Here is a 17,672-nt window from a genome sequence, read left to right on the forward strand (position 1 = left end):
AGGAACGGCCGCGCTTGCCACATCTGGCGAGCGACCGACACACTACCGCACAATTTTCTCGTGATTTTCCTTTTCCATGGCGCACGAAACAATCGAGCCTCGATGTTTTCTACGCGGCCGTTATTTTCCTTGAGTTTTTTACGGGACGAACGAGAGGAACAATGGTGCCGTCCAGGACGACGATCGCTAGAGCGAGGATGTAGCCGCGAGTAGGTAGAAAGAAGTAGAGACAATAGGGCAGAGGGGCGCGATCGCGCGGAACGCGGAAAATACGCATGGAAAACGCGGGCGAAACGGGCCGAAGCGTTATCCGCGAGAAACGAGGAGAGCTCCGCCTCCTCGGCCGTCCCCTTCGCTCCGGAACCCCACCGGCGCGTCGCCTCCCCGCGGTGCCCCCCGTTTGACCAACTGGCTACTACGTCACACATGCTTCTGCTCGCCTTGGAGCCGCCAACTCCGAAGGCTCTCCTCTCGACCGGCTCAGTCGGTTCAGTGAGTTACGAGTTGCGTCCGGGTTCGCCGTACGTGCGATAACGGGGGCGTCAATCGGACCGCGCGATTGGGAGAGGATTCCTAGTCTCGTGCACGCTTTCCATTCTCTCTCCGTCTCTCCCTTTCACCCGTCTCCGTCGTTCCGTCCCTCGGCCCGTCCCTCTCATTCGGCTACGGGCAACAGGTTTGAATTTATGGGACAATAAAGAGTGCGGTGCGTAGTGCGCGCGTGTTTCCCTCTCGCTCGCTCCGATACCGGATCGTCTTTCCCGCCAGACGGCCGGCTCCGTCTCTCCCACGGACACGTTCCGTGTTCTCTCGCGGCGTCGACGAAGAACAGCGCGCTGGAGACTATCAAACTCTCATAAAACTGTCAGCCGCGAGCAGCTGACTTATGCGCGCCCTTCCACGGATTGCGGCAGGTTCGTTTCCCGGTCCCGGGCCCCATCCGTTTCGCGGGTTCCGCGATGTTTCCGGAAGTGAAACGAGTGCACCGGTCCGCGGTGTCTAAGAACTGAGCCCGGTACCCCTTCACGCAAGCAACAACAGCAGCTGCATCACCACTCGCAAACGAGACACGCGGACGCGTAACCGCGAACGATCGGTCCGGCACCGTTGACGCGCTCGGCGACAAGTTTCCTCCGGAGTACGAACGATCGTCCCGAAGCGATCGAACGAGATCGTAGATCGAGCAGAACCGGCAGTCCCGCGGGGCACCACCTCTTCCTCCTTCTTTCCGCGCCACGAGGGTGTACGCGGAAGGGGGCGCGTGCGCGCGTTGCCCCCTCGCGGAGACGGCAAGCGGAAGACTACTTCACGGTGACGTTGCGGCCAGAAGGTTGAAGAGAAGAGAACGAGAGAGAAGCAGCGAGATCCTCGCCCCACCATCGGTCCTCGGGGCTCCCGAATATCTCTCCATTAGCCCCCCTGACGGTGCTATCCCCTCCTCTGTGACCCCTCGTATTTCCTGTCCTGCTCGCACACCCCTCTCGTCGGCTCTTGTCACGTCGGGTAGCAGCCAGGCAACACCACCACACGAGCAACCAGCGGCGGCAGCGCCAGCAGCAGCAGCACCAGCAGCACCAGCAGCAGCACCGCAGACCCGACGGAGACGCAAGGAACGGGGTTGAAGAATCCTACGCCGGCGGAGAGACCAATCAAGGTTTGACGAACGACGGGGATTGGTCGAGGCGCTCCTCTGACACGCAGAGAGCGCGGGCACGTGACAAGCTACCGCACACACCGGGCCTCCGTTGGATCGCGGCGAGGCCTTCAGTACGATACCAACCACCCTCCGCGCACGCAACAGGAACGGTGAACGCGAGCCGCGGCATACGCTTCACCCCCTAATGCGGTGATATCGGGCACAGACCGGCTTACCGAGTGGAGCCACGGACGGTTTTCAAAGGTTTCGCGGTTCCATTTTTCGGACGTTTGTTCGGCCGCGTGTTCCGACCCGCTCGCGGTCCACGGATATTTGAATCGTTTTCGGTATTCGACGCGACTCGGATTCGTGCGGATAAATCATCGGAGGAATAGCGGGGAAGTGCACGGGGGTCTCGTCTTCAATGGGGCGACCCGATAAGCCGGCTGTTACGCGCTACTGCACGCTGCCACCGCGAGTTCTCTGTAGGTAATTGCGACTCGTGAGGTCGTAAAGAAGCAGAAGACAGTTTTATAGCCCAGGCCCACGTGGCCCTCGTAAACTCGACGCGGCTCGGGTCGGCTTCAGACTCTGCCCGCCTGCCGGCACACGGCCGCCTCTCCTTCTATTCGTCGCGATCCCCCTCGTTCATTATCGAGTCGTTTAGGGAGCCGGGGTTCGTCCGCGCGATAGGTGCGAACGCGAGTAAACGGCCCCAGTGTTATATCGGTAACCTGTCGCCAGTGCGAGATGACACCGCTGCCGTGAGACCACCGACGCGATGACACGGTCCTGTACTTAACGACAGTGCGCGTACCCCGTCATCCGCCCGACGACCGATCGTGCCGTTTGTTCTCGTGAATGTCGAGCCGTAAGCGCGCCGAACGATCGGTACAGTGACGTCGACGACTGGTGCAACCGCGTGAACGATGAGTTCCTATCAGTTCGTGAACTCGCTAGCGTCGTGCTACGCGGGCCAGCAGCCCCAGCAGCAGCCACGAGCCACCGCGAACTCGCCCGGAGAACCGTTGCAGGCGGCGTCGCCCGCGGGCGGGGACTATTACAATCCGAACGCAGCGGCCACCAGTTACCCGGCGCCTTGTTACTCGCCCCAGCAACATTATCCTCAGCATCCTTACGCGACGCCCGCGGCCGGGATGCCGCACGCGGCCCCCGCAGGCATGATAGACTACACACAGCTACAGCCCCAGCCGAGGCTCAGCGCGACCACCACCTCGCAACAACACACCCTGCACGCGCAACAGTCCCAGCATCACCCTCAGCAGCATCATCCCCAGCAGCTTCACCAGGACCCGACGACGCCGCTCCTGCAGGCTGCCTCCGCGCCCTCGGCGCCCTCCACCTCCAGCTGCAAGTACGCCGACTCGACGTCATCCGCCAGCGTTGCATCGCCCCAGGATCTGACCACGTCCACCTCCAGGAACAGTCCCACGCCTCTGGTCGCCTCGGGCACCAGCAAATCCGCCACCGGTCTCACCTCGCCGCCCGGAAGCTCCCTCAGGTCCTCCGTCGCCGCGTCGGCCGCCTCGCCGCCCACCGGAAACTCCAGACCCGGGGCCGAGGAAACCTCCACGCTGACCACCGCGACCTCCGCCTCGTCGCCGGCCTCCTCGACCTCCAGCACCTCCAGCACCGGCAACAACTCCTCGAACAAGCAGAACGCATCCGGTGGCACTCCGCCGCAGATTTACCCCTGGATGAAGAGGGTGCACATCGGGCAGAGTAAGTTAGTTCCACCTATCTTTCGCGGTTTAATTCGGGGGTACCGCGAGACTCGCTCCCTCCGAGTCACGTGACTGGATCACCAGGCGAGTCGAGTCTAAAAGGGTTCTAAGAGCCCAAGTATCACTGGGTACCGATCGTTCCTGTAAACTCGATGTAATTGTTCAGACACGATTCTTACAGTCGAGAGATCAAAGTTCTCCAAGTTTATCAAACAAGTACAATAAGCTACGATGTAAGGGTTGCAAACGCGTCGTATGATCTTGTTGAAAAATCAATGCATCGCGTTGGGTCAGAATTCTAACAGTCGGTAGTATCGCAGAGTCGCAAAAGACGCAACGTTTTCTTGCGACGTTTCCTGGGCGCTTACCACCCACGACGCGTACACGTGTTTCGTGATTTTTCACAGGCCGAATTTGCCGAAAAGGAGTTCGGATTTCCGTGGGAGACGTCGGGTTCTCGTGTTTCCCGAAAGCGCAAAGGAAACGGCGACCGGGCCGCGAGATTCCGTTCGAACGAATTGCGCCGGAAAAAGAAGCGTAAAATCGTAGCTCGCGCGTCCGGGCGTTCTGTTAGGCCGTAAATCGTGCGTCGGCGAGGCCCGATCGGTGGATAAGTCGTCGTGGAAATCTACGAAAGAAATATCGCCGGCTCGCGAAAGTTAGCGGTGATTTGTGGATTAGCGCCACGAAAATTTGTGCCAGTGTGTCATAACAGGAATGTGGAATCGCGGCTCCTTGAGAATCGCGATTATTTCGCGGCGGCCGGTTCCCACCCGAGACCGCTAAATCACGACTAAAATATTTAACGGCGCTATTATAAATTTCGATACTCGCCGCGATAGCGATCCTCGCTCGTATATCACGTACCGTGCCGTTGAACGGGAAGTCACGGCCAAATTAGCGAGTTCTTCGTTTCGCGAGGCCGAGGAGTCATCGAATTTTGTACGTTTCCCGATCGATAGATCGCGAGAAATCTTTCGACGACGAATTGCGCGGCGAACGATTTGATCGTCGATTTAGAGCCATTTGCGGCTCCGTCAGTCCGTGGTTCGTAAATGTTTCACGTTATCGCGGAATGGCTGACGCGCAGGGACGAGCGCCGCGCAAGAATAGCAGAAAAATAATCGATAGGACTGCTCGGGTTGTTCGAAAATAGGTAGAAATTACGCGGATATTGTGTCGGTAGCGTCGGAAGGAATAAAATCTTGGGGAGTTTAGACCCACCGGGAACCAGGGATCGAAAGAAATTTATAGCGTTAAAGGCCCGTTGCTCGACCATTTCTCTTCATTACTATAATCAGTCAAATCGAGCCGGTTACAAACGGAAGCGGGGTTTTAGAATCCTCGTCGTGAAGTTTCCGATAGATCAACGCGCGTAACGATCTAGCGTGATTCGAACCAGTTTATGATTGGTTAGGAGATTCGAAGCAACGAAAATATCGGGTTTACCACGATGATCGTGGACGCAGGTTTGAAAAACGAGAGAAAGAGAGAGGCGCCGAATCCTGTCAGAAACGTCCAGTTTCAGAGGACCGCTATTTATCAATTTCTTTTTGCCACGAAGACCTCGAAACCGAGCCAGAACATTCGAATATTTTTCGCGTAAACTTTTCTGAAATTACTATCTCGACATCCCCCGTTTCAAAGTCTCGAAGAAACCATAGAAATCGACACCCAATTACCGCCATTCGATAATGTCCTCCGCCACGAAATCTAGTCGGTGAAACTTTTCTCACCCAAACCCCCGACGCCCACAAGGAGTCTAAACAACAACGGGGTAGCCCTAAGCGCGAGTCCCGCGATTCATTAGCTATCGTCGGAGGAGCGACATAAAAATTGCCACGTCGAACAGCCGCTGCCGCGAACGCCCACGCGAGCACTCCCGGAAGGTAGCCGTCACCGTGGGCCGATCCTCTGGCGAACCGCGATTACGTAAACGTTGGTCCCGACAAGTGGCTGGTGCCGGGCGAGCGGCGGCGGTCCCTCGTGAAATCGGGCTGGCGATTCTCGGATAACGACGGTCGTCGGGGCTATAAAAATACGGAAACGGGAGGAGACAAATAGAGTGCGTCGCCTTCGGTCGGCGGGGACCGTTCGAGGGGGGGGCAGGGACACGGGGTTGCAGCAGCGAGTCCTGGACCAAGAGTAATTCAGCGGAGTCCAAGGGACTGGATCCACCTGCCCCCGTGGTTCAAAGGAGATAAGACAGCGAGCGCTGGTCGCGTTCACATTAGTCGCCCCGCGTGATTTACTGCGCGGCCAGTATGATTCAGTCAGCGGGGAATTTGACGAAGAATTAATGGTATTATGATATCGTGTGTAACTCTATGTATGTGCGCCCGGGCCATAAATCAGGCTGCATTGTAAGGCGCGGGGGGCCCTTTCCTTCGTTCTCTCTCTCGATCCGACTACGGACCGTTCCCTCTTCGTCTCTCCGGCCTCTCTCGAACGAAGGCCGAAGCCCATTCGACGGGCCTCCAAACGGGATACGAAAACCAAAGCTCCTTTCCTGCGTCTTTCGACTTCCTCTCTCGGTCCGCCGCTCACGCCTCCGCTGCGTGATTCGATTCTTTTCCCGCGTTTTACTGCCTTTCCGATTAGCCCTCGACGGCCAAAATGCTCACGGTTGCTCGATAACTTGGGTACCCCAATCAGCAAATTAGTCGGAAATTAAATGATTTCTCTAAACTCTGTCCTGACCCCTGCACCACATTAGGCATTATAGGATTAGGGACTCTTAATAAGTTTTCAGTATTTCTTTTCAATATCTTAATGTGCAATATATCTGAAAATGAAGCTTGTAACAGCTTTTCCCATCTCTAATATCTCGGGTATCATTTATCAATTCGCGCTGCAATTTGCTCAAAAACAACACGTTTCGACGACGCGGCATAATTTTTCTATCAAATTCAAACGCTTCCTCGCTTCGTCGGAGGAAGAACGTGCTCGAAACTTTGGCTAGTATGAAAATTTCGTTGAATCGGACTACCTCGACCAGGCTACACGCGATCACCGTCGGGACAACGGTCCCTCAGAGTTTCTACCGGAACACTGCGGATAGAATGCTCGAGATCCGAATTTTTCGGACAAGAGCCTCTTACAAGACGTCTTGAACGACCTACGGCGTTAATTGTACGTTTCCCCGGGAGAAGACAGCGCCGTGATAATTGCCTTCTTCTCAGAATTGTGCATCAATGAGACGAGGCTGCACAAGAGCGGCCGTAAATCACGAAGAGTTGCACGACAATCGCCCCGTCAAAGGGGTAATTGTACCAAAGATAATTATGCTAGGTGATTTCTGACCTGGCCATGTCTTCGCCAAACGATCCTGAAAGCAAAGGACCCCGTTGTCCTGATTTTTGGATACCCCGTCTTACCTTGGACCTAACCAGAACTTTGCCTGGCTTCGATTTACGATTGTGTTTTTAATCATTTTTGGGGAGGTTTGGGAATCATTCGAAGCACCTTGATATTGTACTGACTCCTGTGATCAGAGTTGAAATATAATATTATGAGTTATTTTGATCCTAACAGCATAAATGTTGACGCATCGCTTGATCTTCCAATATAGAATACGAAGTTGGAGAAAAACAACATCGCGACTATCTTCTAACGCAGTTAATTAAATTCAACGACTTAAACTCTTTACTGATACGAGTGGCAGTATATTATGCAATTTATAGAGCAAGACACGACCATAAACAAGATACTATTCGTTAACGAACGTATAGCGTGACGGGGGAAGTCGATTTTAGTTTGTCGAAAAACTCATTCCAGTTATCTGCTAATTTTCAATCATAGATCGATTATATAAATTAAAAGTTTAATAGTAATATTATTGCGTTAGGAGAATTCCTTTCTTCGCTTGTGTTCGATTCGATCTGCTATCGTTCGTAAATGTTCTATATTAATCACGATTTATTAATTGTTACGAGCTGCTTCCCTGACATTAACGCTGCTTAAAAATATAGATAAACGTAGAAACAATATCGAGGAAAAGGTTCGTACAACATTAGTCAATAGGATGGGGAAACATTCTATTCCCTTTCACTTCGTAAAACCCTCGTCGCTTTAAATATAAAATGATACCATAATATTCATTTGTTAGATTGTCTTGGAAAATATGGAGCACTTAAAATGCTTGTTTCCTGGTAATTTTTAACTATCGAAGCGAAATAAGTTCTCGACTCGCGCGGTTAATTCGTTCCGGGGTTCTCCGCGTAAATTGAATTCTATAAATAGAATGTATAGCTAGGAGAAAGAAAGATTAGCCTCGCGTTAAGAATAGTATGGTATCATGAGTAATTATTATTTAAAGAAATTGTTAATTGCAGGCCTTACGAAGGCTGAATAAAACATTCGACTTATCGCGGCTCGAAATTCCCTCGAAGGCTGATCTTTCTCTTTTTCTCATCGACGTTAATCCATAGACATATCTTTAACCTTTTCGGTTTTCAGTCTGTTAATAAATAAAGAAAATTACAAGTAGAACAGAGCTATAATTAGTCGTGTACTTTAATATTGCCCTTAATTTTTTCTCTGCACGAATCCAGTATAATACCGAGGAACGGTGGACGAGATCAGGTCTGGTATTAATATTTATACCGTTAGCCCCCCCTCCTCCCCCGACTACGCGTCCCCCAAAATTAGCTACGAGATCGTCCCGGTCGCGATTCCGCAGGATTTCGTAAGAAAATAATTGCTCGGTTGCTTGTAATTGCTGATATAATTGCTGATAGCAAGTAATAATTAAGGAGCGGGATCAAGTTCGAAGGAACACGGCCGGCAGACTGGTCTTTCGACGTGAAATCGCGGAACGAGTCGAAGGTCCGTTACTCGGTCGCGATCGCGACGGTTTTGTCCGTCATGGCGCGACACGGCTCCAAGAAAAAAGAAACGCTCGGACACAAATATAAAACTCAAGGATTTCGTGACTCGTGAGCAAGAAGAAACACATCGCAATGCTCGAATACATATAGAAACAAATAAGTAAATGAGTCGTGTCACAGTTTGCTCGAAGGCGACACAGTGCTAATTGTTACTTTAATCGTCTCGTGCTATTTAGAGATACAGAATCATAATTACGAAGTGTAATTCCATTTTTTTTTTTTTCTCAAAATACCTGTAACGTGACATTTAGAGAGATTAAATCGAAGATTGCAAGTGTCTGACGAGCGTAGGAAAGAATGCCACGTCGCGAGCCAAACGTAAGAAAATAGACAACGCATCGGGGTTGAAATAATTGATTCGTCAAGGACCCTGTTCAGAGAACGCGAGTCGTACGGTTTGCCGTCGCGACGCTTTGAAGCCGACGCGAACGTCTTGGCGTCCGATTTGAAGAAACAAACGGACGTTAAGGGAATCTGGTGTTACCACGTCGAAGAGCGAAATCGTTTGTGTTGGCCGGAAATATACGCTCTTCCGGAAACGAGACATTCGAACGGACCGAATGAAAAACAAATTTTAGAATAGTAGTTGTTAATAACTAACCGAGTTTGTGAAAAATGGCTCTCGAGATTGATTTCGACGTCGACGGATCAAGTTCCTTTCTAAATTATACAGTTGGATTAGACGTTCACTGCTATTCGCACTCTACAAACTGTTTCAATTTTTCAATCTTCGCGCGTTTAATCATCAAATGAGTTTGCAACCGGTTGTTTCGTTGCAGAATCTGTTATTATTTAAGAAATAGTTGAAACAGCATTAAATCGTCAAGAAACGTGGATAGTTTAGAGTGTCTGTGTGTTAGCCTTGTACATCGAATGCAAGGGATTATATTTATTTAAATATTGCGAGAGATTAATTACTGGCGCTTGCAGAAACGTGTATGTCGAAAGGTTGGATCTATTAAACAACGGTCCTGACCATACTGCACGTGTTGTAAAGACATTTTTAAAAGAACGTGAAATTAATGAATCGCAGTGGGTGGCACAATCTTCTGACCTTAACCTTATCGAAATGTTGGAAATCGACGTGGAAAAGTACGTAAACCGGCGAAAACCGGAAAATGATGAACAATCATACAGCGTGGAAGAAGAAGCACGGAAGGAAAATATGTGGACAGGCGTATTAAATTAATTGATTCCACGTCACGAACACGAGTTGCTATTTGACGCGGTATTATTTTTTTAAACTGCTGGCCTCTGCTGAAACTTTTAGTCGTGTACTCAAAATACAGTTTTTAGGATCGAATAAATTACGAAATTAGAACGTTGCTCGAGGAAAGTTTTATGAAATCTTGGGGGTTTTATCAGTAACGTGATAAAAGGAGTACATCTTGAATTAAGCATTTTAAATTAGAATAGTTCGTCGAATTTATTTTGGTTCACTTCAGATACAGTTACGAGCAAATTGCCATTGGTCCAATTGGTTGTCTATCGAACGAAAGTTTGCCCATTTTTGGTGGGTCAGATCTGGCCCACTCGCGGTTTTTCGACTCCTGCACAACGCTGATCATCGATGATCTGGTCGGAACAACGGATGCAAATGCGAGAACTGGCCTCCAATCCGCTGCCAAATGTTTATTCTGGGCGTGTCGGGTGCCGGAAAATCGGCGAGAGGAGCGAATCGTCGGTCTTAAGAGCGCGCGTTAATGTCCGTAGATCACGCAGCTTTGTGTCCGATACAATGATCGACGAAAGGTGATCCATTCCAGTACGACTCCTTGCATCGACCAAAGCTGGAGTAACTATGTTTCATTGCATGGTGGAGTATGACCAATGATCGTAACTGTCGGATGCTGTCAAACGAAAAAACTTTAACTTAAATTGAACCAAAAAACAAGAAGAAAGACGGCGCATTCTGATTATGGAGCGATCGTATCCATGATTACCCCTTATCTCCGTCGAAGTTGATCTTTCTGACCCACACGACTGGACATTTTAATCTACTTTTACGAGTGTTACGTGCCCATAAAATTCTTTTAGGAGAATTTAAATTCCCTCGTCCCAGACTACCCCGGGAGAAAAAAGTGTGAGACGCCATGATTGGAAGCGGAAGAAAATTCCAAGGGAAACTCTGAGATTTAATTTCCATACGAGGCTCCAAATTTTAATAACAAGCTGCCCGAACGATGACACGGTCAGATAATAGCATTCAATATTTTACTCCTAGGATTTTTCCGAGATCTCAGATTATACGTCAAGATCCTTCGCGACGCCTTAATACCAGATAACTTGCAAATGAGCGAAACACTGTAATTAAAGTTGTTCTATCAGATGCATAGATTTTACGCAGACTGCTTGTAGAAAGCTGCTCGAGGACGCCACGGAGTTTTCCAGATAAGACGGTATCGATAGAAAATTGCGTGGATGGGCCCCCAACCACTTTCATGAAAGTCATCTGCGGAACGACGGACAGCTTTTTCAATTCCCTCCGTGACTTTCTACCTCTTCTTTTATATAATTAATCAGTGAAAACTTGCTGTGAGGTCGTAACGTAAGCGATTCTAAGTCGACGTAATTCTGTTTACGCGTAACGCAACATTTCTACGTGAAATCTAATTCTTCCTCAAGGAGGTTATAGGGTCGAAAGATCAGAAAACTTGGAAATTTCGGTTCGAGGAGTCGGTGTCCTTTCAAGGATGGCTGTTCACTATTCAGTAGGTGGAAGGTCGTTTCACTCCCGCGGCCCGTAATCACGGGTCAATCATTCCGCCATAAATAAGGACAGGGAAAGGGCCTACGAGCGGTGGCAAGGGTAGAAACATCGAGCAACTCCCAAGGCGGAGATCCGCTGATTGGACCACGCGCTAAAACAGTTCGAACTTGATCGCGCTTAACTCGTTGGTACTGATGGTCATTGATCGCATATCAAGCGGTTAGAACCTGTTACGACGACCCGTGGAAAGCAATTTGATCGAAGAGTAACGAGTCCGGAGTATGAAAACGTGTTACAAACGCTGGGTGGGTTTTAGGGGCATATTCTACCGGATTATAGCAACGCGAGGAAAAAGCAGTTTAGATCGATCACGAAGTTTTCGAGTCAAATAAGAAATCGAATAGTATATTTTCTGGCGAACAGAAGTTGAAAGTCTTCTATGGCCAGAGGTTTAATCACCGCTTAACGTTAAATCGAAGGAACTGGATGGAATTGGCAACGCGCGTGTAACGATCGGCTTTTTCTTCGATCGTCGGTATGAAATTAACAAGCTTAAGGATCGTTTCGCGTTGGAAGGATCCTCGAGGCCGGCTGTACCGCTCGCACGATGATGAGAGAGCACGCCAGACGTGTATGCATCTACGATTACCATGGCTAACAGGCGAAACTAACACGGGAACGCCGGGGCTGGAACTGGTTTTCCCGGTCGCATCGTATATTTCATTTTAGTTAACAACAAAAATTCTTTTCATTAGTATGCATTAATCAATCAGCATGCATGAGCAATTCCCTGTCAAATATATTCCTAGTTCCGCGTTACGGGTACACGGTCTCATCCGCGATGATACGTCCCGCTCGCCTACATCGTTTTCCCTCCCGCGATCTAAGTTAACAATACTTAATTTAACCGCGGGGATTGCTATTTCATGGAACTTTTACGCGGAGAGTCAAGGGAGGCCGACGGTTCGCGATGGGAGATTTTAACGATAGAATCCGCGTCCGAACGGTCTTATCTACTTTCGATCATTATTGTGTACCTTCCATTATATAATTTTACGCGTCACAAAGAGAAGCGTACAATCTACGCGATAGAGGGGATCGCGTTGACGTAAGGTCAACGATGTCGCGCAGATACCAAGGTATCGTCGTGGGTAGAATTTTCTGCTTTAACGAAGACGTAGATCCCGCCCCAGCTTCTTGTTTACCCATTCGGGCTGCTCCAGCGGGGGCGTGACACGAAAAAGTGGGGTTAGCGAGGAGAAAGACGAACGATAGCAGCTTCCTCGTCGGCGGGCACCGATAAGAATCGAATATGGATGAACATTAAAAAGTGATCCGTTCGAAATTTTGCTCGAAAATAGAGAACAGAGACTCGAACCCGAATCAGAAAAATACATCGTGGACGATCGATGGCTGGTTGGTCAGCGCTTATCACCTCCCACTTAACGATATGCCTCGAAGGGGTGCATAGGATCGCAACGAGGATCGTAATTGCTCGTTCTCCGTGAACGGAGGTCGGATTCGAAAGTTGCACGCCGAAAGGGCATCCAATTTGCCGGTGTCTGGAGCGCGAACGGGCCCGTCGCGGCAAGGACGCGGTACAAATCACTTATTAGGACATAAATTTTCATTGCAAGCAGCTAGTGCAAACGGGATGAGCCGATGGGGTAATGGATGTGTGCTGGGAGCGAAGTGGGCCGCCTGTTGCTGCGTGGCCCGCTCGCCACGGGGATCCTTGATCCTTATGCTCCTGCAGTCGCTCTTTCGACCCCTACAAACCCCTCCCGAAGGAGGATTCCCGCTCCTGAAAATTTACGAGCTGCCGGTGAATGGAGCCCGAGCAGCCCCGCCGGCACACTACACACGTTCCGTGGTTTTCCCGCGACAAAAGTCCCCGGAAAACCGAGCCACGATCGTCCCAGCGATGTCTTTCTCCGGTTTATCGCGGGATGTCTTCATATGGCCCGAGGTCTTTCTTCTTCCTGAAAGTCGAGAGCCCGTGGCTTCTTTTTTATGGGGAAAGTTTGCCCCGGAGTATGGTCCGGACCAGTCCTCGGCAATTTCCTGCGACATTCCGTTGTACTCGTTTAAGGGAATCGCGTTGAAATCGCCCGTAAACGCACATGACAGACTTTAAATAATCGCGAAGAAAGAGAAAATTTGTTGAAAATTGTAAGTTTTGGGGCAGAGTCGATCGAGGAGACGCAAAGTGGCCAATTACGGTCAATTTTCTGATTCGATCGTCCGCGGTTGAAACGTTATCGACGACACCGTGGGTTGAGTTATTGCAATTTTTATCGCCGGGGTCCATCTCTTCGGGGAATTAAGTTAATTTTCTTTTTCCACGTTGTTTTTTTACAATAACCAATTTAAGTATCGGAAGCTGTTCAAACGGAGATGATAAAAAATCCGGTGGAATTCGAGGCTCGTATGAAACAGAGCGTTCACTGGTTCGGGCTGCACCGGTGATCGTAAAAAAAGCAGTCTTTCGCTCCCCAGGAAATTTATGGCCTGCTCTTGAATGGCGTCTGTTCGTGCGTCTTGGGGCTTGATACGACACGAGCACCGGAACAACCGAACACAATGATTATTGCGGACGCACGCAGCGAATATTGACTCGAATATCTGGAACAATTTAACGTGTCCTCGAGGCGTAACATCGTCGTACAATTCTACCTGGCGGACGCCACGGTCCTGAGTTATTTATGTGAATTAGAGAACGTTTTTCGCCCCTCCGATAGCCTCTGATTTTCATTCTCCGGAGGAACTCCGGAGCGAAACGTCGCTTTCAAACTTAATTCTTATTTGTGGGGAGAACGTAATAAATTAGTTCCTCCTGTTGTTACCAGCAATTTGATTACACACATTATCGAAATTTCAATCCTGTTTCGCGATCGTAAATAAGCCCACAGTTTCCATCGTTATAGAAATAAATTTGAAAATCGCTAAAGAGAACACGAAACGGGGTTGAAAATGTCAGATAATTTATGTATTCGAATTAATCAGAGCTTGTGTATTTTCGTTCCAACCTTTATATTTATGACGAATGTGTGAGATTTTTCCGAGACACGAGAATCGAAACAAATTTTTGCGCCCGAAGAGTCTTAAGCATTAATGACGTTCTTCCGTGTGTGTGTGTTTTTTTTATAGAGACGATCACGTAAGAACCTTCGCGGAGCGTTGATAAACATCGCCAATATCTCTCCATATTTTTAAAAGTTTTACGAATTCGCATTTCGATACGTTTGCGTTTCGAGTGGTATCATTTCTCAGCTTGTAAAAACGCCAGTCTTCGCGCGGGTCTAAAGTAAACAACCATGTTCCACCGACCAGAACGCCATTTAATAGGAAATTTTGACATAAATCAGTGTCACAAATTCGTAGAAAAATGTACTCTATTTTTACTAACAACCTTATCCCACTTTCGATATATCAAACTTTAAACTAAGAGCTTGCTAAAGGCTTTTCACGATGTAAATTATACAGGGTTTTGCGGCCATCTCTGGGGAAAAATTTTAATGGGATATTCCAGAGGTCAAAATAAGACGTTATCAAAAACTTAAATTAGAAAAATTTCAAATCATTCTGAGAAAATTATTTTTGGTTGCAGGGGTAAATTACAATCATTTTTGGCGAATAGACTTACCTCTTACCTTATATAGTTAACTAGATAATACGATACGTGTTCGTTATCTTAGGTACAACTATAATAAATATAATTATGTTTTTTTTTGAATTTGAAAATCTGATGCCTCCTTAAGAAACTTTGGGAGATTTCTATCGAGTCCAATGAGGAAAGAGGTATTACATTGTGTGAATCGATGCTGGAAGAAGGTTTTGTCGAACTTTTACTGTGGTCGATGTAGTAATTTGCAACAGACGATTACTCGAAATTAGAGCAATTTCGAAATGATCGTGGAATCATGGACGGACGTCGCGGCGTCCGATTCGCGGATAACCGAGTCACGTATACCATCTGGATATAATAGTTGCGTACAGAGGCCGACCGTGCTCGTTGCAAATAAATCACGCCAGGATCAACGGTTCCGCGCATCTACATCACCGTTTTTAAACGTATGATCGAACGCGTTCCCCCGATGTAATCGAACTCCCGAGCAATTTGCAAGGGTCCGAAGTTTCCTCCTCGGGACGCGCGAACTTTCCTTCGTCGACCGTCGATTGATCACTAAAACCACTCGTAAAATTGAAATTAAAACCGGCGATCGGTTGCTGTTACGGAACGATCGAGGAATTTTGCGAAACAGAACTTTGGAAATTACTTGCCGACGCTGTTAGCGACCCCCAAGCAAAATGAACAGATGAAATATGTGATATTTTACTGAACCGCGTGAGATCAACCTTGCGTTCCCAGACTTCCGTTCAACCGTAAACCTGATGCAAAACGCGCGGATAATTGAGACGTTTAATCTAATCGCAGAAATTGGTGCCCTCGATCGCCGCGACTACGAGAGATCGATCGTCCATGTCGATGCAGAGCGACATCGATCGCGCGAGTGACGTACGGAAGCGATATTTCTTATTGCTTTTAATTGAGACGCTTGCTTCGCGACTTGCAGCGCGATTCAACCACGCTCGGCGCTGTATACGCTCCGCGGAACTCGTAAAAATCGACGTTCTCCGCTGTTACGGTCCATTGTGCCGTGTAACGGATGGACGTATCGAGTATCCGGTGTAACGCGCTGCACGACTCGATATATCCGCGGGAAACCGATGCTCGACCGCGGGGAAATATGACGTCCGAGTGACGGGTAACCGAACGTGTTCGAATTTGTCGATCGCTACGCGACCCGCCATTCGCGTAAATAGTTTTCATCGTGCTCCGCTCGACGAGAATCCTGATTAATCGTTCCACGCTTTCCATTCGCCCGGGGATCTTCGAAATCGGTGATGGATCCTCGATTTTTGTTTCAACGATGCTTGTACGCCGCGTTGTTTATCGAAGCAACGTACCGTCCAAGTTAACAGCTCGTTAGGAATATGATTACAGGTTCGACCGATTAAAAAACCGCGTTTCGATCGGCAGTCTTCTCCTCGTTAGCGGAGTCGAAGAGAGGCTACATTGTGTTCAGTTTCTTTCACGCTAGAGGTACCAATCTGGCCAGCAACTTGGCGGACGAACGCCACGAAACGTTCGGGGCGATCGTCTCGAAAATGTCTACCGAGTTTCCAGAGCACGGCAACCATAAGCGCTAATCGGCGAACGGGAACCGTTAACGCGCGCAAATCGTCCCATTAACGGAGTCGGTGGTTAAAAGCAAATGAGCTCGTTCGACGCGATTCGTTAACACCTACGTACTATGACACGGCACATTACGTTCCGTGTAACAATTTCACGGGCGCACCCCGGCCACATAAATTTTCCGTTCGAGGATCGCGGCGGCAGATTAACGAGAAAATTTCCGCGGACGAAACCGAAGGAAAGAAAAAAAAAGAAAGGAATAGGTTCGCATAATTCGACGCTTAAGGGCCGCGACGGGCTCGCGTGCGCGCGCAACAGAATTTATTTATTTATTCGGCGTCCAGCTGCACGCCTCGGTTGCTTAATTATCCTTCGGATATTTCAATCCGCGAGGGCACGAACGCGCGCGTTTCGCCACGTCGGCTGGCTGCCGCGCCGCGGAATCACGCTCAGCTTGCAACGTCCCCTTTTACACCCTTACCAAACTATTTTCGGACCGACACTGGTCCCGCGCAGCCTCCATTATCCTTCCTAATCAGGATAAAACTCACGGATCCAAAATAAACGTGCAACTTTTAACTAATTGTTCCCGAACGATCGTCTATGGTCGCTTCATCGCACAGTGATTTATACTTCCTGTTCTCCGGAGATTGATTTCTAAGTCGCAATAATACATGTATCAGCCTCGTATAAAATGTCAGAACATCCGAGGAATCTTACTTTAAAAGTCAACTCGTGCATCGAAAGAGAAGTTATGCCGATTTGCTGTTGGCTCGGTATTGAAAAATGATCGTGTTATGTAACGAAAAGGGAAGAATGCACGGACGACATTCTTGCGATTTCTTTATTGGAAAGGAAGAAGAAGAAGCTGACGATCGTTGATTGCGCAAAAGCAAAATACGCCGAGTGATGTCAGATATTTCTTGTTCGCCAATTAGCAAATGGTATAGCGTCAATTAACTAGTACGAACCGTTTCGAGTGTACGGATCAGAGTGGAAGGCGGAATTAAGTAGGAAACAGCTTTATTCCGTGGGTGATGCTCGGTGTAAAATATGTTCTGTAAAGTGTGTTGTAGAGGCGGCCCCCGCGCACACCCGGTGACCCGAGACCATAAATAAATGCTTGCGTGAGGTTTACACACTACTGTGAATTCTTCCGAGAGATCTTACTATACGGATATGACTTTCAAACGCTGCCGTCGAGAGACCAAGAGCGATTAAACGAAACCCAAGTTTAAAGGTTTCGCTTTTTTTACCCCCCTCGCGATAATTCAGAGATTCCGAATGCAATCTCGCTCGAATTTAATAACAATCGTTGGAAGCTCGCTTGGAAACCGCACAATACAAATCGTGAGACTTTAGAAGTGAATAAAAAATTCATGACCTCCGCCATTATAATTTAACAAGATTTCTGAATACCTAAACGACATTCTAATACCTAAAGTGAGCTTGAAGTATTTAAGAATATAGAAACTGGTTGATATCGAATGGA

General features: G+C 48.6%; 1 protein-coding gene across 1 annotated transcript in view; it reads left to right on the forward strand.

Annotated features, from left to right (window-relative positions):
- The first annotated feature begins 1,782 nt into the window (after positions 1-1,782).
- LOC122395566 (homeotic protein Sex combs reduced-like) overlaps positions 1,783-17,672 on the forward strand; it is a 34,909-nt gene continuing 19,019 nt past the window's right edge. Inside the window, exon 1 of the mRNA XM_043393239.1 lies at positions 1,783-3,379. Coding sequence (XP_043249174.1) covers positions 2,566-3,379 — 814 coding nt within the window. The 5' untranslated portion in view covers positions 1,783-2,565. The remainder of the gene's footprint in view (positions 3,380-17,672) is intronic.

This window comes from Colletes gigas, unplaced genomic scaffold, assembly GCF_013123115.1.
Source record: "Colletes gigas isolate AHSC1104 unplaced genomic scaffold, ASM1312311v1 Colletes_gigas_Sc00006, whole genome shotgun sequence".
NCBI lineage: Eukaryota > Metazoa > Arthropoda > Insecta > Hymenoptera > Colletidae > Colletes > Colletes gigas.